This window comes from Oncorhynchus mykiss, chromosome 5, assembly GCF_057628025.1.
Source record: "Oncorhynchus mykiss isolate SJ-2025 chromosome 5, ASM5762802v1, whole genome shotgun sequence".
In the NCBI taxonomy this organism is placed as follows: domain Eukaryota; kingdom Metazoa; phylum Chordata; class Actinopteri; order Salmoniformes; family Salmonidae; genus Oncorhynchus; species Oncorhynchus mykiss.
The window spans coordinates 23,063,914-23,085,989 of NC_143026.1; the positions used below are offsets into that span (position 1 = coordinate 23,063,914).

Here is a 22,076-nt window from a genome sequence, read left to right on the forward strand (position 1 = left end):
TTTATTTAATGAGCGCAGTCTGGAGGGGGTAATGGAATCTGCCCTAACACCATTAACCATGAGGCTTATCAGCTCTGCTCTGCATGGGGACACACGTCAGCACACTGCACCCCTTCGTTCTCTACACCACTCCAGTCCTCCAGTACCCCCAACAAAACACATTTTATTGTAGCCCTTGACAAGCACACCTGATTCAACTAATCATCAAGCTCTCGAACAGTTAAATCAGGTGTTTTTGTTCGGGGCTACAGCAAAAATGTGGCCGCTAACACAGGTCTGGGATCAGATTACCCATGTAACTGCAGCCTAACCCTGAGTGTGAGGTTTTACAAAAAAGTGGTAAAAGGCTAAAAGTGACTAGAGAACAGTCCTAAAGGGGTAACTGTTTATATGTTGTTGTTGCTAAGTTGACATGGAGGACAGTCTTGTGATAAAGGGTTAGGAGGACTAGAGTAAGTTATGGTTAGTATTAGTTCAAGTACAAGTTATAGTTTACTTGCCATATTCCAGTTCAAGTTTATTGGCCATACCCAAGTTAAATTTTGCCATATATAGTAACTACATTGGAAATAGAGGTCTCCCATTAAAACAGCCTTACATTAGATAGGTCTGATGATGGCTACACAGCCATGTAAATGAGCAGAGAGTTCTCATCAGTCATCCTGCCAGTCTCTCAGTCCCATTAGAATTATGACCATAATTGGCCCATGTATCCTCAGGCTACTGACTCCTCTCCTCTCTGATGGAACTACTTACAGCCCTACTCAGCCCAGCCACTCAACACTACACTACTTGTGTGTGTGTGTGTGTGTGTGTGTGTGTGTGTGTGTGTGTGTGTGTGTGTGTGTGTGTGTGTGTGTGTGTGTGTGTGTGTGTGTGTGTGTGTGTGAGAGAGAGAGAGAGCTGGGTTGGACTGGTGTGTGTGATGTTATATGATCTGATTTGTTGTGATCACCAAAGGACTGTGTACTGGAGATCAGAAGGATCCCACTCCCTTTGTGATCAAGTGAATCCCAGACATGCCACACTTTAATACTATTAGTGAATTAGCCAAGCTGAACAGAACGAGACAATGCATGGCTTCATGACCTTCTATAGTAATACTGTACCCTGGACACAACGTCTGAGTGGGAGAAACAAGCAAATAGAGAAGAGAAGAAATGTCTCTCATATGAAGCTCACTGGGATACTAATGGTCCTTATGAGAGTACAACATCACAACAATATAAATGGTTTTAATGTTATAATTTTGAACATATATGCTGTGCCATTCTTCTTAGTACATGTACTCACCCTTGACTCTCAGAAGCCACACAAGAGTTGTTCGAAGGTAAGGGGTTCCTCTACATAGAAGATCGTAGGAAATCCCAGGACATTGTGTCTATAATACTGTAATAAGCTCACATACTTTCACTGACGAGTAAGATATTAATTTCTCATCGGGCAGACCATTTCTGTAGTCTTATAAATACATTCTTATCAGGTTTTTGCTTAGAAGCCCTTAATGCAATTGTTTGTCAAATAGTTTTGTGTTCTACTTGTAACCCTGGTTGTCCTGAAAAATAAAATGGTAAAATACATCAATGTGATGCACAATATGAGGGCAACAAGCATATTAATAAAATGAGTGAATTTCAACTTGTTTTGCTGTGGGAAGCCTGGTTACAATGGAGGAAAACAGGTCGGATAAATGGTGCTGTAATGGGACAGAGCGAGGAACACAGGGTCAGAGAGGATTGTACAAACTAGGGACGAGTGGGGTCACCACTGAACCCAGCATCCCGTCAGTAACCAACAACATTCCAGAGAGAGAGACACTGAGAGACAAAAAGAGATAGGGGGGAGAAGGGTGGAGAGAGAGAGAAAGAGGGCAGTGAGGGAGGGAGGGAGGGAGAGAGAGTAGGTGGTATTGGCAGGCGAGTGATGTGTGATTGGGTTGGTTGGTTTAATGATTGACAGCCAGGCCTTAGAGGTCAGTAGTTAAGTGATCCATTGAGTCTCAGAGGTACTGATTGACATCTGCTAATTACTTCATTGTCTCAGTGTTCTTTAATTAGACTGTGGGTGAATCTCAAGTCTCAATACTCCTCTCTCTGAAGTCTGCACTTGCTCGCTCCCCATCTTGGATTGGACTAAGCTGACGGACCTAGAGGGAGTGTCCAAAGGAAGTGTAAAAAATGTTGCACGTAGTACCTGAACATGTATTAAATAATATAAATATGTACAGTATCTCCATCTCGACCACCTGCAGGTTTTCCCTGTATGGTTTGAGTGTGAGCACCCTTTGGATTCTATTTAGTTTTTTACCCTTAGCCGTGTACTATATAGCTTAGGCGCAGACTGACACTCATTTTCTCTGTAATTGAGAAGAACAAGGCTAAGAGAGAGCTGTCGTCTCAGTGTGTCTGTAGGCTGGCGTTGACAGACACAGAGACACACATGCACACACACACAGTCACAGAGCGCTGGCTCCTCACAATTCCATCATTAAGGGACACATACACACTAGTGCGCACACAAACACACACTGCGCACCAGCTAAAATAATTTTGTGACCCTGAGATTTGAATCATATTCTACTTGACATGTGGCCTTCGCTCCAATTCTTTTACCAATGTAATTCTCTCCCTCCCTCCCTCCCTCTCCCTCTTTCCAGCCCGCTCCTTCATCCTCATCCAACTTTCAAGCTCGCTTTCATGCTGTCAAACAGGATGTTTCTCTTCTCTCGCTTAGTGTCACACACTCTTGTGGAGGTTGTCTCCCGGGGGTCTGAGAGGGAGGACGAATAGGGCCGGGAGCCATCGATGTTCTGACACCCACACACCTCTGATACACTAATGTCCTCCTCCTACTCCGTACATCACTAATTTGGCATGTGGTTCACTAAGGAGCATTAACTGAATCAATTAGTACATGTAAAAGTGGATCTTATTCTGAGACTGTGTGGTTATGATAATATCCTGAGAAGGAGTGTGTAATTGAAGTGAGCTGTCTGTTCATCGGGGGATGGAGCCATGGCCAAACGTTGGACAGTTACGTTTCTATAAAGCAAAACATAATTTCTCTCTTCTGTTGGCACTAGTCCAGTTTGTAGAACACTGGTGTGAAATTGTTAGCCGATGTCACCACCTGGTGGACAAAGACTAAGCTCAACACTTTGGCAGAAAAAAAAGCAACAAGTGTGCACACTCTTTAATCAGTAAAATAATTCATGTAAAGGATGGGAGGGAGCGAAGCTAAGAAATAGAAAAGTTGATTTTCAGAGAAGAAAGACTGTCTATTCTCAAAGTCAATACATGTATTAATCTACACTACAAACAAAAAGACAACAAACCATTATGTTATTCAGTAACTACGGGCACAAATGTACATTTTCTACTCGACAGTGAATTAGATCACTACACACCAGAAAGTTCTTATTCATTATACACCACTTATAAATGCACACACACATGCAAAGGGTATTCAATCAGATGTCATTCATTTACAATCCTTCAGACACACACATAAGCCTCACACACGTTTGTCATTTGATTAACTCAATGACTTGATATTACATTCAGATGCTACTTCTCTGCAGAGTAGCTAATGTTATCAAGCGCCTGCGATTTGATACATAGAAGTCATGTAATAGCGTGAATTAACACAAATCCATGTTAGCTGCAATGGAAGGGACATTGGGTAACTTTGGGAGAAGAGTGTGCAAACAGTGTGCAAACAGTGATATAAAAAATACAATTCTTGGCCATCAGCAGCACTCTTTCACATCTCTTCTTTCCTTCTCTCAAAATGTCCCCCCCCCAATTCTCTCTCTAAAAACTGGTCCCCCTTCATCTCCCTCTATCTAAAAACAATGCTCTAGACTTTCATAATTCCCAGAACTATTAACTAACAGATCCTCCAGTGATTTCTCATGGGACAGTTGCCTGTGGAACTTTTTATTTGGGAAGGGAGGTCTCTGATGATGACTTGCAACCCCCCCTCTCTGTCCCCCCTCCCGCTCCGGTGCGTCTCGGCGTTCCATCACAGTATTCCGTCTGTCCTCCGTGCTGGTGACCATACTGGAAGCGGATGCGGAGCTCTCCGACGCGACAGCGAGGCAGGATGTCTGGGATCCACTCGATCACAAAGGGAGTGGGATCCTTCTGATCCGCTGTACACAGTCCTGTGGTGATCACAACAAATCAGATCATATGACATCACACATAGCAGTCCAGCCCAGCTCTCTCTCTCTCACACACACACACACACACACACACACTGACCGACTTGGAGAAAGGTGCGTAGCTCCAGGGGTCGTATGGCCTGGGATCTGTCCGTCCGGCTGTAGCCCTCAGTGGGGTGAGGATGAAGAGGCTCGGGGCAGCGGAACGGAGAGTAGGAACCATCACTGTTCTTCACAAAACTCTGGCTCAACTCCAGGGGCAGCTAGACAGACAGAGGAAGACAGCGAGTGGGAGAAGGATGCATGGTGAGATAGAAAGTCACAGAGTGACTAAGACCAAAACATACCAACACCCTGTGTTCAGACTGCTCATGACACGAGCAGTCTGAAGACCGTGTGAGTGGATGAGATGAAGGAGGGAGATGGGGAGGAGTGAAGAAGAGGGAGCTGACCTCTGGGGTGTCGAAGATGCGTTTCACCTGCATCAGGTTGGTGATGTGCCAGGTGTACTTGGGGAAGGAGCCATGGTGCAGATCATCATTCCTCACAAACGCTGACCAAAGAAAACAAAAAGATAAAACGTGTTTCCCTCGTAACTCAGCCTAAAACTGGTGGTTACTTTAGTGTCATGTTTGGTGTTGGGTTAAGGTTTACCTGTAGTTGCATTAGGGTTAGTCTCGTGAGGCCATCTTTCCAAATCTCATCTTGATGACTCAAATATTGGTCTGGAGAACTTCAGTATTGGATTTTGCATTTGAATGGGAGTGCAGGCTCGCATTTGATTGTCTCAGAGTAGAAATTCAAATGAGTTGTTTTTTCCTAGTTTTGATTGTGCCTCTTTTCCTACCGGTTAGACAACATTTTAGTAGCCTATTCTGCCTTCTTTTTTGTATGGTATGCTAGTTAGCCTGTTGCAAGTCAGAAAATATTTTAGAAACATAACCTCTGTTTGGAGCTCCACCCAATCAAAATGTTTGATTGATTTGATAGGTGGCAATATGTCACTAGCATTCATCTAGAATCCACCGTATTTTTGGCATCTTTCGGCTGACAAGTTCCCCAGGAGTTGGGAACAATGTAAACGAAGCCTGGGTGTCCGAGGCTGTTCGGGTTAGAATACGCTCATTTGAAGCGTTATACAGTGAGCTCCAAAAGTATTGGGACAGTGACAATTTTTTGTTGTTGTTTTGGTTCTGTACTCCAGCATTTTAAATGATACAATGACTATGAGGTTAAGTGCAGACTGTCAGCTTTAATTTGAAGGTATTTTCATCCATATGGTAGGAAACAGTTTAGAAATTATGACACTTTTGGTACATACTGCCCCCATTTCAGGGGACCAAAAGTATTGGTACCCTCAAATTAAAGATGACAGTCTGAACATTAACCTCATGGTCATTGTGTCATTTAAAATCCAAAGTGCTGAAGTACAGAACCAAAACAACAACAAACAAGGGTCACTGTCCCAGTACTTTAGGAGCTCACTATGGTTGAATTCGGGATGGCGTTGGGTTGTGGTTAGGGTTAAGGGTTACCTGAGGTAGCATTAGGCAGCCGTCTCTTCTTGGAGCCCAGGGACAGACGATACTGCAGGGCGTTGAAGAACACATGGGGGATGTGGAACAGCAGAGGCTCCGGCTGACCTGGAGACAACAACATCTTTATCATCATCGTCAATTAGACAAACACAGAGGCACAGAGGGCTGTGTGTGTGTGTGTGTGTGTGTGTGTGTGTGTGTGTGTGTGTGTTACCATCAAACTGGTAGTGCATGGTCAGGTGGATCCTCTCTGTAACGCTGGCTAGCCACTGCTGGAAGCCCAGGGTCACCAGGCTCTCATCCACAGGCTGACTGCTCCCTGACACACACACAAGTCATAATTCATTAAAAGAGATAGAATAATATAATATGACCTTTTAATGCTCAAGAATCTGTGGTTTATTGGATACCGTTAAGGGGCAGAAAGGCAGTGAGAAAGGCCGTGAGAGACAGAAAGGGAGGACAGATGGACAGGACAGAGGCAGTGGTTGAGACACAGAGCGACAGAGAGAAAGGAGGCAGGCAGGCTGCACCTGCGTTCTTGAGCCCAATAGAAACAGGAGCACAATGACCAGGAGGTTTCCTCTGACAAGGCCTCCTCTACCCATCCTAGCTCTACCCACCCTACAGGACATACAGCTGAATGGAGGGAGGAGAGAGAAGGAAGGAGGGACTTACAGGGGAAAATGAAGAAGAAAGGAGTGACAGAGGAAAAAGAGGATAGATGATCACAGAGAAGGACAGATCGAGAGAAAAAAATTGTGCTCAGGCAGATTTCAAAGAACATAAAAAAGATCCTATTTTCATGATGAGGCACTCGCACTTCTATAGGATGAACAGTGTGATTGACAGGGCAGCTCACCAATGAGGTGCTCTTCCAGGCGGAGTCTCTTGGTTTTGTGAGCGGTGATTGGTTCAGGCAGCTGAGGTGGGCTGGAGCCACAGAGGACTGTGCAGTCAGCATTCTGTTGTACACCTGTAGTACAGATGACAACAGAGTCTCCTACAGGTACTGCAGTGAACACATACATACACCATGAAATATTACACAAAGACCACACACATCAATCCCTCTCCTAGGGACCTACCATTGGAGCTGTAGTTGAGGAAACCTGTGAACTCTGAGGCCAGTTTCTCGTCGCTGCTGAAGGCGCAAACACAGGCATAGAAGTGGAGACAGAGGTATGGAGCTGCAGGGCCAGCATCAGCACCAGGCCGAGAGGTGGAGTCAGGTAAGACACCAGAGGAGACGCCACCTGAGGACCCTCTCACCTCCCCATCCCCATTCTGGGAGGTTTCCACGGCCACTCTTCCCCCTGCCGTACCTCCTCTGACACCTCCTTGACAGGAACACTGAAACACAGCCCCCTCTCTGACCTTCCCCTTCCCCTTCCCCCCAACAGCAGACCCTCCCGCGCCTACAGTTAGGTGCAGCAGCCCCAGAGGATGACTTGGTCCACTGTGACATTTCACCACCAGAGTATCTTTGTTCACCCGCTGAACCAGGGGTCCCGGGGACTCAGTAGCTAACCTCCAGAGCTCTTCCCTGGCCTCGGCTGAGGCCTGAAGCCCCTCCAGGATAGAGCTCTTCAGGGGGAGAGGGGTGGCCTGCGCCTGGCACTCCATGGCCTGCTTCACGTGGACACAGGGAGTGACGGAGTTAGACAAGCCATGCTTGGAGGGGGGGTTGGTCAGAACAGCTGCCTGCTGTGACTGGCTCTGGCCTGACCTTTGACCGTTGGCATGGCGACAGGTGGGCAGGAAGCAGCGGCCCATGTTGACCCGGGTCAGCAGAGTCGCCCCTTCACTCGTGGCAATGGCCGTATCGGTGGGGACAAGCTCTATGAACCCCCGCTGTGTTGCAGCCGCTCCCACCCCTCTCACTCGCTGACAGACAGAGAACACCTGCACACCTCCACCTGAGGATTCACCACATCTTCCTTCATCTCCCTCTTCATCTTCCCCTCCTCCGTCAATCACCACCCGCACCACCTCCATCGCCCCTCTCTTGGCCCCTCTGCCTCCCCCCACAGCCCCCCCATCTCTGAAGACAATTCCACAAGCCTTGTTCTTGCAGCTGAGCCCACGGGTGCCGTTGAAAACACCACACTGGGGACACTTCCTGATCCCTCGTAGGGTGGGCTTGCCCAGATTGGACAGAAAGGAGGGGTTGGTGCTGGTAGCAGTCTTCTTGCTACTCTCTCTCTGCTTTGAGCAAAGGTTGTGGGGTGTCGGGGCAACCACCGATGCAGGAGGTGAGGTTACTGCCACACCAGACTCCATTTGGGCAGCCGGTCTCCACTGGCAGTTGGCCTGAAGTCTGGAAGACAGAGTAGGTCTGAAAAGAGAACCGATACAGCCTGATCTAATTTCAGCAAGTAGATATTACTGTAATCAATGTGATCAAAAAATAACTTAGGCCATAATGCAATCTTTTGTTCCAGTCAAGCCTTTGTAGGTCTGTTTCGCGTTTCCTTATGTAATCAGAAATAAGTGGGGGGGTTTTAATACAAAATATAACAAATAATTTATCATAAAAAAAACGGTTACTTTTCAACACATGTAACTTTGATAAGAAAGGAATAGAAAAGCCAATTTATGTAGGATGACATTGTTCCTGAAGTGAACAATAACGGTGCGTAAAATGCGTCCATAATTATACCAGACGCATCGCAATCTACTGCTCCACGCCTGTGTTTGAACCATGATTGGTTACAGCTGAATGCATACCTGTGTTTTTTTCACTACCTATAATCCTGGTGCTGTATGGTCGTTCCAGTTTTCATACACAAACCTCCTCTTCTCCTCGACCGTCGCCATTCCTCCTTACATCCGTGTCTCCGCATTGCGCCTGTAACGAGCATCCTGATTGGGTAGGGTGTTGGACAATGACTTATACATAAAGTAGATGTTTAACTCACCGCACGTCCATCTTGGTACTCCCCCACGGTTGTAAAATAGTAATGGCGTATTTTTGATAGCACTAACTCCACAGATAGCAAAGATCTATTACTAGCTCATTGTTCTAACTCCACAAAGGTTCACTGGACAAAGCCTATGCGGATATGAATGGTGTTTTTGGATATATGCTGAAAATAAATGTGGTGGTAAAAACAGGTTTAAACCATACTCTCATGGAACTAGTATTACTATAGAACGTCGGTTATGTAATAATAACCCCAACATGTCCGTTTTTTTTCAGTGGACGATTAGGAGGGGATTAGTTTTACCAAACTGCTCTGTAATTTTGGGGTGTTTTCTCATTCTCAATATGACGGAAACTCAGAGGCTCTTCTAGGCGTGAAGATATTTTAAATGTCTAGGAATAACCTAATATTGGCTTAATGGCCTTCAGTTCGGAGAAAGTCAAAAATAAAAATGCGTATCAATAATAACCATAAACGGTAACCTATGCAGACCTGACGTATTTAGCAATGTATCAATTTATTGGCACAATATCGTCCACGTCATATTTTAAAAGAGAAGTATGGCACTAGAAAGGTTTAAATGTGACAAAACAGATCATTCATCTGTAGGCTAGTGCATATCGCTTTGTTTTAAGCATAAATATGCTCCCCATGTTCATACCCAAACTGGGTGCAGCACCAGTTAAAAAACTCTGTAATAATCCCTAAAAACACAGGGATGACGATTCGCCGGGATAAGTATTATCATAAGAATTTGGGAGTTTGCCGAAAAACAGTAGGTTTTTGCGGCTGGGGTAATAACCTTCCTGACAAATAAAAATTACTGACATGGCAGTTCGGACAAAACTAAATTAGGGATGTGGTGATTCGTGCTCGTGGACATAATTACATTACCTGAGCTCCCCAGTAAAATGTATTCTGTCCGAATATGGCTTTATAAAATCTTATACATTTTGTTCTAGGATTATCTTCATCAGATGTCACCTTTTTGTTAATTTTAAAGCATTTATGTAATTTAAAAAAGCACATAAGGCTTCATAATACAAAAAGGTCGGGTTAATTTATTGACATATCATAGAACAAAAGGTATATAATCTCATAAACTAGTGATAACCTCAGACCTTATTTTCGACATTTATCCCCAAACCCCTATTCTTTCCCCATTCATTTTTCTCTGAATGAACCAGAGGTAACTAATTTCCGGGTTTTAGGACTACAAACTGGCGAGCTCTATAGAAATGCATTTAATGACTACATTGTTTTTTGCCACGTTTATTCTATTACAGACACCTTCATTCAAATGCTTTTAAATTGTGAGCTATACATAAAAATATAAAAGTCCTTAAAGTATATATGTTTTTGGTCAATGTTAGTTGTTGTTGTTCAGGGGCAGATTGACAAGGCAGTAACCCACTGTTAACCCACTGTTCCCAGTCATTGTAAATACACATTTGTTCTCAAATGACTTGCCTAGTTAAATAAAGGTCAAATTACAAAATGCATTCCTATGGAGGACTGCTCCTACTGGGGAGTGAAAATATGGCTGACCAGTGGCTTCAAAGCCACTCAAATGGTCACTACATAGCATCAGCAATACAATGTTTGTTGCCACGTTCACATGCTATTCAGATCTAGATAGCAAGTCGGAAATGTCCCAAGTTATCTGGTTGGCGTGTTCAACCAGTTAGTAAATCGGATATTTCCGACTAGCAAGTGAAGGCAGCGTATATACATTACTGGTGTTGGTCACATGGCCGAGATGAAAGGCCTTTCCAGAGAAGAGAATCAAGTGACATGTAGTTTCTATGTTGTTCATACACTGTGTTTGAATTTCTGATCTACAGGTATGTAATGTATGTAGGCCTGCCCTGCTCTTGTAATTCCAGTTTCTGTTACTTACAAAACGTGTTATCTGATGACAAAAATCTATGGATCTGAATACAAGTAGGAAAGCTCATTGTAAACAAAAAAGCATTTCGTTGTAAGACTGGACCACCTCTCACAATACTCTCAACTCAAGCCTGTAAAAACACAGTAACAAAAAGTGTGATGGAGATAGAAATATGATCCGTTTCCGCAAGCAATGTTTATAAGCATCAGCATTTTAATGGGACAAAGCAAGAACACGTTATAGCATCAGCAACATAACCCCACCCCCAAAACATAAGGTCTATCCTTAGGCACTGCCTACTCTATGATAAATTGGTTGGTTAAAATTAAATTAACTCAAAGTAAGGCAACACAATGGGTCTCATCCAACTGTATTATTTAAACAAGTCCATGGGGGGGGGGGGGGGGGCACAGTGCAAAATTATGATCCATTCAAGTTTCATTTTTTACGTTTGATAACTATTTACTACTTTGTCATAAAAAAACACCAAAAAGTTCAATATTTAGGTTGTATACACAGAATAACTTTAATTCTACATTACTTTTCAGTATAGATCATTTTTGCACTGCCGTTCGCTCTCCTCAGGCCCCTGGAAGAATCAAATGTTGCACTGTCCCTACATTGTAATGGACCAGCATTTAGCAGTGATGCTAATATGCCCCAGTCTAGTTTAAATCCCCAGCCCTGGCCGTCAAAAAGCAAGCAAGCTTCCATAATTAACATGAGGTTTCTTCCTCTTTATACAGCGTCAGAACTGTTGAACAGACTTTGTTTGGTTATTTACATACAAAACAGTATACGTACGTACGCCCTCCTAAAACAAAAGTTTCAACAGGAAAAAAGTGGAATGCAAAACAATTCAAAATACCTAGAATTTGTGTAACATCAAATTTTGTGAAAAGGTAACTAAGTAATAGTATTGTGCAATATTTGTCTGCCTTAAAAAGAAAGAAGAACAGTGGCAGTAATCCCTGCAATTGTTTCTTAGTTGAGATATTGAGATTTTTAAAAAAATACAACAGTTGACATCCATTTGATTCGTTTTTTATAAACATAAAAAACAAAAAAGGTTCTTACATTTCACATGATTCCATGGAGTCATTGATTTAAACATTTCTTTAAAATGACAGTCCCAAAAAAAAAAAAAAAAAGGCAAAGCTCGTTTCTTAACGATATCAGCAGTGGAAATCGTTCAAAACAAACCAACGAGAAAAAGCAAATCCAAAATATGTCTTTATCATTTAATAGTACTTTAATTAAAAATGGCATAGTCCTTTGATTCATGAGTCAGTTGTAGGGTGTGTGTACGCATGTATACAGTACCAGTCAAAAGTTCAGACACCTACTCATTCCAGTTGTTTTTTGTTTTACTATTTTCTGCATTGTAGACTAGTGGAGATATCAAAACTATGAAATAACACATATGGAATCATGTAGTAACCAAACAAAAAAAAAGTGTTAAAGAAAACATTTTACATTCTTCAAATTAGCTACCCTTTGCTTTGATGACAGCTTTGCACCCTCTTGGCATTCTCTCAACCAGCTTCATGAGGTAGTCACCTGGAATTAATTTCAATTAAGAGGTGTGCCTTGTTAAAAGTTAATTTGTGGAATTTCTTTCCTTCTAAATGCCTTTCAGCCAATCAGTTGTGATGTGACTAGGTAGGGGTGGTATACAGAAGATAACCCTATTTGGTAAAAGACAAAGTCCATATTATGGCTAGAAAAACTCAAATAAGCAAAGAGAAATGACAGTCCATCATTACGTTAAGACATGGTCAGTCAATGCGGAAAATTTCAAGAAGTTTGAAAGTTTCTTCAAGTGCAGTCGCAAAAACCATCCAGCGCAATGATGAAACTGACTCTCTTGAGGACCGTCAGAGGAATGGTTGACCCAGAATTACCTCTGCTACTGAGGATAAGTTTATTAGTTACCAGCCCCAGAAATTGCATCCCAAATAAATGCTACACAGTGTTCAAGTAACAGACATCAACTGTTCAGAGGAAACTGTGTGAATCAGGCCTTCATGGTCCAATTGCTGCAAGGAAACCACTACTAAAGGACACCAATAAGAAGAGACTTGTTTGGGCCAAGAAACACGACCAATGGACATGAGATCGGTGGAAATCTTTCCTTTGGTCTGATGAGTCCAAATTAGATTTTTGGTTCCAACAGCAGTGTCTTTGTGAGACGCAGAGTAGGTTAACAGATGATCTCTGCATGTGTGGTTCCCCTGTGAAGTATGGAGGACGAGGTGTGATGGTGCTTTGCCGGTGACACTGTCTGATTTATTTAGAATTCAAGGCACACTTGACCAGCATGGCTATCACAGCATTCTGCAGCGATACGCCATCCCTTCTGGTTTGCGCTTATTGGGACGAAGTTGTTTTCAACAGGAAAACCTCAACACCTCCAAGCTGTGTAAGGGCTATTTGACCAGGAAGGAGAGTGATGAGTGCTGCATGAGATGACCTGGATTCTACAATCACCCGACCTCAACCCAATTGAGATAGTTTGGGATGAGTTGGACCGCAGAGTGAAGGAAAAGCAGCCAAGTGCTCAGCATGTTGGAACTCCTTCAAGAATGTTGGAAAAGCATTCCTCATGAAGCTGGTTGAGAGAATGCCAAGAATGTGCAAAGCTGTCAAGGTAAATTATGTCTAATTTGAACAATCTCAAATATAAAAATGTATTTTGATTTGTTTAACACTTTTTTGGTTACTACATGATTCCATGCGTGTTTTTTCATAGTTTTGATGTCTTTACTATTATTCTACAATCTAGAAAATAGTACAAATAAAGAAAAACACTGGAATAAACTTTTTACTGGTACTGTATACACACACACACACGTGTGTATCTTATATACCAGGACTGGGCAACTGGGCAACTCTATCGCCAATGACACACAAGCGTTTCCTCCTCTTCTCCACCATAAAACTTACATGTAAAAACCAGGTTGGGTGGGGGGGACGGACAGGGGAACCCCCCCCCTCCCCGTCATAGAGTTCTTAATCATGTTGTAAAAGACAGGGCACATGTTGGCCCCCCACCCCCTGTATAGGATCCCTGTTGTGGAGGGTAGGAGGCCGACTCTGAGCCGCCAGGCCAACGCTGATCAGTGGGTGTGGTAGCCAGCGGTGCCCATGCCGGACTGGTTGGCCAGCACAGTCCCATTGACTCCCTGTCCAGGCTCCACCACACCACCATTACTGACGGCTCCCACGCCTGTCCACCCTGCACCCGCCTGTAAATGGCTACACAGAGACAACATGGAGGTTAGAGGATAGGTGAAGGATGGGGAGAGAAAGGTGTAAACCCAAAATCGGTGATGGTTAAAGGGCAGGAGGGTAAAGGTCATGAGAGGGATGAAGAGAGAGAGCAACGACATGAACAAGAAGTTCAGATTCATCTTCAAGGGCCACAAATGTTAAACAAGTCTCCTCCCAACATCTGGGCTGAAATGTTATACAAGTCTCCTGACATCTGGGCTGCATTTCCTTCAAACACCTTGTTCCCTTCCCTCTAGGAGTCCACAAGTACTCACTTGAATCCCTGCTGGTTCCAGGCCTGTCCATAGACTCCGTAGGTGGGCACCTGCCACCCGTTTGGGACGTATTGGCCAATCTGCTGGGCGTTACCGTACCACTGGGCATACTGGCCGTAGGGCTGTGCTGCAAAACCTATTTTGTTCTGCTGTGGAGACAACACTTAGGGTTCAAACTATGTAATTGATGAACTATTAGATCAAAATGGGTCCACTATGTTTTTCTGTTTACTTAGATAGCCCACTTTGCTCTGTGCTTATGGGCAACTGCTACATCAAGCCCCTAAAGCTGAGCATGTAGATATGTTATTACACGTGTATATCGTAGATATGTTATGACACGTGTACATCATATCCATGTTGTGTATATCATATCCATGTGTATATCATATCCATGTTATTACACATGTATTATATCTAAGAGAGTGTAAAGGATGTTGTATGAGAAAGGAAGTGCTGTTACCTGTGGTCTTACCTGAGGCATCTGTACCTGCTGCATGGGGCTGACCATGTCTGTGGTTTCTTTCCCCCAGTAACACTTCACCACGTGACCATCTATGGACGTCCCGTTCACTGACACTATGGCGTGGGCCGCTCCCTCGTGGGAGTTGAACCTATACCAGGGAGAGACGCAGGTGAGAGTAAAAATCTCCCGAACAACTTCAAGGTCACCATCAGGGCTCTTCCCATCGAACTAGAGATGCAGACACCTGGTCAGCAGTGAAAAGTTCCACGTTTTCACCTGGAGATGACCAGGTTTTGCTTTGATTCTGGGTTACTCTGTGGGAATACGGGATTCTGTAACAGTGTATTCTGTAGACAATGTGCATGGACTTACCTCACAAATGAGTAGCCTTTGTCTGGGAAAACTCGGATCTCCATGATCTGACCGAAGGGGGTGAAGGTCTGCCTCATCAGTTGCTCTGGAAACAAGGTACATCAGTAAGGATGGGGTCACCAATGACATCACATATTCCATCTAAATAACCTGCAAGTTATGTTGTGACTTCCATAGTACAGATTGTCTTGAGGTTCTGACCTGTGAGGCCTGTTGTGACACCTCCACAGTAGACGGTACAGTTGCTGGGACTGGACTGGTTCACAACCTCTTCAAACGACAGGTGTTTGGTGTTTGCTGCTCCACAGGGGAGAAGGTTGATTTAAAACATGAATGAAAAAAATCTGCCAATTTTTTTTTCATACATTTTTCCCCAAATCGGATGCCAGCAGGTGTGCGCGCGAGTCCTTCTTTAGACTGTTGTGTCTAACTCACTCTCGTAGGTGGCTTTGGGCGCAGGGGGCTTCCTGGTGGCCCAGTTAGTCCTGATCTGCCGTCCTCCCAACCACTGACCTCCCATCTGTTGGATGGCATTCTCTGCATCCTACACACAAAGGCATACCATTTATTATGCATAGTGATAGTAATAATGGTGTAACATAGAATCTAAATCTCGTCTTCACCCATGTAAACTCAATAGCTCAAAGTGGCTAAACATTGCTGGGTGACGTCTGAGGGGGGACACAAAAAAGGAATGGAGTCTCACACTGCTCCGATGCTAATGATTTCTTGCAAGCCACAAACCCCAGATGCAGCACAGTAAGTGGAGGTTGGGAGGGGGCGGGCACTCACCCATTTGTTGAAGAAGGACACAAAGCCATAGCCTTTAGATTTGCCAGTAGCCATGTCTTTCACCACCCGAGCATCACTGTGGACAGAGACTACGGTTAGCAAGACAACAGGAAGTTATGGCCTCTGCCAACTGATCCATCTGTGTTTCTAGGAAGCTTTTCCTTGCCACCAACTAACTGGGTTTCTGTCCAGGGAGGTTTCGGCCCCACGTTGCTGTAAAGCACTGGATGATAAGTATGATACTAAGAAGTGCTGTGATTAGTATTTCATTAGCTGCTTGTTGAGAGACATACTCCAAAAAGACCTGTAGAGAACATATTTTACAGATGAATGCTGCTTGTTCTCGTGTTCAATCAATAACATTCACGATTGAAGGAACATATCTTTGTCGTGTTTTTGAATAAGCATAACCGAGATAACTGGGGTAGGGAGAAACAGAGAACAACTGGGGTAGGGAGAAACAGAGAACAACTGGGGTAGGGAGAAACAGAGAACAACTGGGGTAGGGAGAAACAGAGAACAACTGGGGTAGGGAGAAACAGAGAACAACTGGGGTAGGGAGAAACAGAGAACAACTGGGGTAGGGAGAAACAGAGAACAACTGGGGTAGGGAGAAACAGAGAACAACTGGGGTAGGGAGAAACAGAGAACAACTGGGGTAGGGAGAAACAGAGAACAACTGGGGTAGGGAGAAACAGAGAACAACTGGGGTAGGGAGAAACAGAGAACACTCACGATATCCTCCCAAAGGGGGCGAAAGCAGCCTTGATGTCATCCGTGGTGATTTCAGGACTGAGGTCTCCAACGAAAACATGGAAGTGATCTGAACGCAAACAGAACCATGTGTATAAAACATTTTTGAAGATGACAAAAAGTCAACTCATTTTAGGCAGCCATGCTAACGATTCTTGGAATAATCTTGGATATCACAAGTGTGCTCTAAATGCCCCATACACAAAGTCTAGCCACATTTGAATAATTATTAAGTTTCCATGCTTTATATAGGCACTACTCCTTTAACACAGTTAGGTACAGTGCATGTCAAAGTATAAATAGAGATAGTACTCACTGCTTGTGTCTTTCTTCTGGCTGCTAGGGGTTGTGGCCCAGTTCACCTTGACCTCCTAAAGAAGAGAAAGAGATGGAAAGAGAAAAAGATAGAGGGGGATGGAAAGAGGGGTGAAAAGCAAGCCTTACTTGTACAGCACGCGTCTGTCAGCCTATTAGAGGGCTTGTTGTAGTCACACCAGTGATAGAGGGAAAGCCTGGTCACACTCAGACTACGTCACAATTCAGTCTCACCGTCTAATCAATCAAATTTGGAACAAAACGTCTAGGAAGTTAAAAAAAGGTCCAAATAACAAGGGACTTACAAACAAGTGAATTTTACGAACTTGTATTACTCCTCAAATGGTCCTTCAATACCTGTTGAGGATAAAATATTTTCAACTGAATGTGTCTTTAAAGATATAAATAGTATTATTTGGATTCTTTATGCAAAGGATTTTTGCAAAAGAACACATTGTACAGAAAAATAAGGGTAGAAGTATAGGAGTGTTATTTGAAACCGGTCAATGGGGGACACTACTTAGAAAGATTACACAACCCAACCAGGTTTAAAGTCATTGGACATGCTGCCAATATTAATTGCCTATGCCAAGTTGTCTTCTGAGCATGAAACTGTACATGGGTGACGTCCAGAAGCTGTTTCTACCAGTAGGATTAAATAGTATGTAGAGTAGTAAGCCTATTAGCTACAACCAATCTGGGATGGCCAGGGTCAGGTGGCCAGGGTGCCCAATCAGTAGCTAGCAAAAAATAAATAAATCCATAACATCGTATCAACAGCAGTTTCATAGTGTTTGAATTCAAGTGCAATCCGTCATCCACGCTCCTTCATTCAGTATCTCCCCCAGGTCAAATGAACCAGACGTTTCATTTACATTGCGAGATCTGCTGGCTTCAAACCCAAATGAATGGGAAAGAATGTAATATGACTGAATTCGATGGTGCCAATGTCAAACTTCCCCATTAATTAGAGATTGATCCTAATTTATTTTAAAAATGGCATCTACACAACATTTGTGTGGAATATGTAGTCTTATCTGGGCTATCATTAGACATGTGAGGAATGGAGACAGATTTCGGGGTGAAGAACAAAGTAGCCTACCGTTGTAAGGAATGCTGCAAGACCATTCAAATGTAGCCTACTTATATTTTAAAAATTATAATAAATTCTGGTGTTGCGGTATTATTGCTCAATGAGGAAACATTCCATGCATGTCATACTCCCTGATGTTTAATGGCAACTGTTGAGATTGAACTGATAACATGATTCAGTGTGATACCCAGTCAATGAGACTCAGTCCCAAATCAACCCCACCCCTAACCATTCCTCATAGGGCCGCCATATTGCTTGCGCCAATCTGACCTTTCCAGACCTACATCAAGTAGGCCAACCCTCTCCTCCTTCCCCTCCCCAAGCCGACCCAACCAGACTCACCCTGTAGATACGATAGCTTACCTTACCCATTATTTTACGACCATTCATGGCTGCGAGTGACGAGGCAGCGTGCCTGTGTTCGTAGAACTCCACAAAGCAGTATGGGTCATTACCTGCCGTCTGGGGGGGGGAACAGGGGACAGGAACAGGGACTTTACCTTTGACACCAGACCTGCCCACCGTTTCATCCTACCCTTGTGAAATGTCAGTCTAGTTGAGTCTCCCTCCTTAAATAAGAATTTGTTACTGGCTTGCCTAATTAAATAAAAACAATTCAAATGTAAAGCATTTTATACTCCAGTTAGCCTATACAAATCAAATCCATTATCATTCTTCATCATTTACAGATTGGCCAAACAATCTTCCCTCTATTTAGCTTGACAGACTCAATGTAAATCAAACCCAGAAGAAAAACTCGCAACAGTACAATGTGTTCTTAAACTGGCAGCTGACTATTACTGGTCAAAGCTATTCTGTCTAATTTGGCTAGTGAGTCCTGGGTCACTTTCAGTGGGTGCCAGATAAAGCAATAGTGTGTAGGACAGACATCCCTGTCATGTAGAACAGTGAATTGTGTGGTCATATTTGTTTTTTAGGCTTTATACATTAAATTCCTATCTGCAATGTGTTGCAGACCACTGAATAGGCCCCTAGTCATGGTCGGCGCTCAGTAGGGACAAAACTAGAGAAAATGTTTTTGAAGCAGTGGTACCCCTCTCAACGAGTGCAAATACAGATGGGACGTTAGACCGAAAATGATCGACAGACCATACCAATCACTTATCGCAGGCATTTTGCTGATATTGTTCATTAAGATAAGTAGCATCTACAAGATAAATGTGAAGTTTGAAATGAAATAAATTATCTAATATAGGTGATTGTTAATGGGACAATTGGTGCCTAGAACAATCAAACTAGTAGTAGTAGTTTAAATGATAATTTACAAAAACTGCAGTGCGCATTAATATTATAAACTTATCCTATTCATTGCCATCACCACAATTCAGGCAATTTATTGCAATATGGATTTTGTCCATAACGCCCAGCTCCAAGTCTAATCATAATGCTCTTTTGTTTTTCCATTTCAAAACATTCTCTCCCATTTGTTCTGACTAAACATGGTGCAGTGGTAAGTATTTCTGAGTTGAATCTGATTGGAGAAGGTTCATTCCTAGCCAATAGGAAGGACTCACGTCTACTATCATTTTACAGCTCTTGCAGGGGCCGATCTGTCCAAACAGCTGCATGATGAGGGCTTCAGTCACATCCCGGGACAGGTTCCCAACATACCTGCAGCACAGTGACAACACATCAGCATGGACACCCTGGGATCAACTCAGCAAACACAAGATACTCCGAATGCTCCACTTACCTGATAGACAAGGAAGTGTGGTTGTGAAGATCTGGATTTAAAATGGATAGTTCACCACCATCGACAAAGTACAGCGGTATAAACCGTCTGGAATTGTTTCTTATTTTGGGGTGAACTATCCCTTTAACTCAGTGTATTCTACCTCACAGCTAACAATTAAGATATTGGGATTTCAAATCTTCAAATGGATACCAGCCCATGCAAGGCACCATATAGCAACAATGGCCACATGAAGACAACTGAGGTGAAACTGAAACCATAACATAAGGCAGTGCCATACAAAACCAGTCAAGTAACGTTAGTCGGCTTTGTTTGGAAAGTAGACACCTGGCTTTTACAGCTACTGAACATAATATTTGCAACATTCTCAAGACAGATTATGTTAGTGTCGCAGTTTGTGTCTAACGAGAGAAAAACTAACACAAATGTATAGAGTAAGTAACATTCAGTTAGAATTTCCTAAATTAGGCGCCTAGGCCCCAGAATCTGGGCATCCGAGAGGACTAGGCCGCGCTTTCACATTGCATTCAACAATTTCTATATGTGCATTATCATGCATGGCCAGTGTCGTAGTTGCAACTAACACATTCATGTTAGCTAGCTGGCATACCCAATCTGAATCTCAGATTTGTAGAGGTATGGTAGGTAGCCAACAGCAACACATTGATGTCCGACTATTATTGATCATTGATGTATGCCGAGCAGTGTAGGTATAGCTAGATAGCCAACGTTTGCAGTTAGGTTGTGCTTTCTTGAATACTGTATGGACACCGGTGTAGAAATGTAACGTTTATAAGGCTGACGACAACAGCATTGTTCAGCATGATACTGAAGCTAATTTAGAGGCCCGGCATGCTGTCGACAAGAGTTAGTAAGCAAGATAGCTAGTTATCCTGCTAATCATGCGAACGTTAGTCTTCCTCAAATATGACATTACCAAAATATGCTAAATGTATATTTAACACCAATAGGCGAACAAGAACATCACAATATCTCTAAATGTTGAGATCTAAAAAAGGCGGCTTTAGAGACAATTATGCAAGTTGCAACAATGTTCTCTCTTCTACAGCATTGGTAGCTACAGTGCCTTTGTCTTAAAAATGGACACGTCTGACATGTTAGTTAACTAGCCTATTAGCCAGTGCATTTCCATCATAAACCGGCTGGCTCAGTCCTAGCTAGCTAATAAACAGGGGGGTAGAGAAATGACTGACATGATTATTATGAACCACATCATATGAAAATGCAATTGACACATAAGACGGATGCACTGATACTTGAAATAAATGGTCGTTCGGCTAGCTAATAGCGTGCCGCTATTCATACATACAGGGTCTTGGGTGTTTCGTCGTCCATCATATTTTCCGACCGAGGTAGAGATCGAACCCTGAGAGAAAAATCCACGTGTGTCGTATTCTATGATGACCTTGGATTCTTGCTCCTTTACCCTATTTTGCTGATGTCCACTGAGCAATATCCAAAAATGTTTTAATGCGCAGTAAATTGCTCCGCCGCCCCTGCTAACTTCAATTATGAACAATAGAAAAGCGACATAAAATGGCGGAGAAAGAGAGCGGATATACGGCATCGCTAAGGTATAGCATCGCATGCGCACTGTGGTTTTGGTGAAAGTACTGGCAGGATGGCGCGATGACCAAAATAAGACTTGTAATGCAACGATTGATTAACAGTAACATATGATTTGTGCTATGGATGGCATGTTGGATATTTATTTTGTATGAGAAAATTGTGATAGAATGTAACAAAATACTTGCGCCGCCCGGGAATCGAACCCGGGTCGCAAGAATGGGAATCTTGCATGATACCACTACACCAGCGGCGCGTTAAAATAGTTAGGATAATTTTGGTATTTTACCCTTACCGTGATAACATCACTTCGACTGCAATTTTACATTTATTAAAATGTGTTCCGCTTGTCAATGATTTTAAACAGGCTGTGTTAGAACAAAGACGGTTCAGGTGTCCTCACTGAAGTTATATGCACCAACAGTGGTGTAAACTACTTCAGTAATGTGACTTGCCTAGTTAAATAAAGGTTAAATAAATACATTACTTGTATTTTTTGAGGGTATCTGTACTTTACTATTTATAATGACAACTTTTACCCCTCTACAATCCTAAATAGAATAATGTACTTTTTACTCCATACATTTTCCCTGACACCCAAAAGTACTTGTTACACGTAGAATGCTTAGCAGGACAGGAACATTCACATATGTATGAAGAGAATATCCCTGGTCATCTCTTCTACAGCTGATCTGGCAGACTCACCTAACACAAACGTAAATGTCTGAGTGTTGGAGTGTGCCCCGACTATCCGTTAATAAAATAAAAACAAGAGAATCGTGCGGTCCGATTTGCTTAATATAAGGAATGTAAAACATATTTAAAATTTTGATGCTTAGTATATTTTTGCAATTACATTTCAAACTAAATAATTTCAGACTTTTACTCTAGTGGTATTTCACATTAGTCGTTTTC

The 22,076-nt window shown here is 43.0% G+C and overlaps 2 protein-coding genes and 1 non-coding gene across 13 annotated transcripts; all 3 read right to left on the bottom strand.

Moving 5' to 3' along the window:
- Positions 1 to 3,283: 3,283 nt before the first annotated feature.
- Positions 3,284 to 8,570, bottom strand: c5h2orf42 (chromosome 5 C2orf42 homolog). 2 transcript variants are annotated; one of them, XM_021602124.3, is made up of 8 exons: positions 8,434 to 8,570; positions 6,792 to 8,023; positions 6,566 to 6,679; positions 5,918 to 6,022; positions 5,701 to 5,808; positions 4,618 to 4,718; positions 4,266 to 4,428; positions 3,284 to 4,165 (listed from the first exon to the last, which is right to left on the bottom strand). In XM_021602124.3, exons 2-8 carry the CDS (start codon positions 7,984 to 7,986, stop codon positions 3,939 to 3,941), a joined length of 2,013 nt encoding a protein of 670 aa, XP_021457799.2. In that variant the 5' UTR covers positions 7,987 to 8,023; positions 8,434 to 8,570; the 3' UTR covers positions 3,284 to 3,938. The 2 variants fall into 2 exon arrangements, with proteins under 2 accessions (XP_021457799.2, XP_021457798.2); XM_021602123.3 differs by having other exon boundaries at positions 6,792 to 8,041; positions 8,434 to 8,561.
- A 2,146-nt stretch (positions 8,571 to 10,716) lies between these two features.
- tia1 (TIA1 cytotoxic granule-associated RNA binding protein) lies at positions 10,717 to 21,207 on the bottom strand. Of its 10 annotated transcripts, none has more exons than XM_021602127.3 (12): positions 20,905 to 21,207; positions 19,396 to 19,492; positions 18,224 to 18,322; positions 16,769 to 16,823; positions 16,435 to 16,522; positions 15,700 to 15,775; positions 15,343 to 15,451; positions 15,109 to 15,204; positions 14,908 to 14,992; positions 14,545 to 14,683; positions 14,070 to 14,218; positions 10,717 to 13,779 (listed from the first exon to the last, which is right to left on the bottom strand). In XM_021602127.3, exons 1-12 carry the CDS (start codon positions 20,931 to 20,933, stop codon positions 13,641 to 13,643), a joined length of 1,161 nt encoding a protein of 386 aa, XP_021457802.1. In that variant the 5' UTR covers positions 20,934 to 21,207; the 3' UTR covers positions 10,717 to 13,640. The 10 variants fall into 10 exon arrangements, with proteins under 10 accessions (XP_021457802.1, XP_021457800.1, XP_021457804.1 ...); XM_021602125.3 differs by having other exon boundaries at positions 14,533 to 14,683; positions 20,905 to 21,183; XM_021602129.3 differs by having other exon boundaries at positions 14,070 to 14,215; positions 20,905 to 21,171.
- Positions 21,208 to 21,346: 139 nt separating this feature from the next.
- Positions 21,347 to 21,417, bottom strand: trnag-ccc (transfer RNA glycine (anticodon CCC)). The gene has a single exon. It is a non-coding gene; the product is annotated as a tRNA-Gly (tRNA).
- Positions 21,418 to 22,076: the final 659 nt, after the last annotated feature.

Excerpts from the sequence above, each read along its gene's own strand:
- c5h2orf42 (XM_021602124.3), bottom strand. The coding sequence starts at position 7,986 with ATGGAGTCTGGTGTGGCAGTAACCTCACCTCCTGCATCGGTGGTTGCC. Across the intron at positions 6,680-6,791 it reads CCTCAACTACAGCTCCAATG|GTGTACAACAGAATGCTGAC; the intron begins GTAGGTCCCTAG and ends TCTGTACTACAG. Across the intron at positions 4,719-5,700 it reads GCTGCCTAATGCTACCTCAG|CGTTTGTGAGGAATGATGAT; the intron begins GTAACCCTTAAC and ends TTCTTTGGTCAG.
- tia1 (XM_021602125.3), bottom strand. The coding sequence starts at position 20,933 with ATGATGGACGACGAAACACCCAAGACCCT. Across the intron at positions 18,323-19,395 it reads GCTGTAAAATGATAGTAGAC|ACGGCAGGTAATGACCCATA; the intron begins GTGAGTCCTTCC and ends TCCCCCCCCCAG. Across the intron at positions 13,780-14,069 it reads TGGAACCAGCAGGGATTCAA|CCATTTACAGGCGGGTGCAG; the intron begins GTGAGTACTTGT and ends GTCTCTGTGTAG.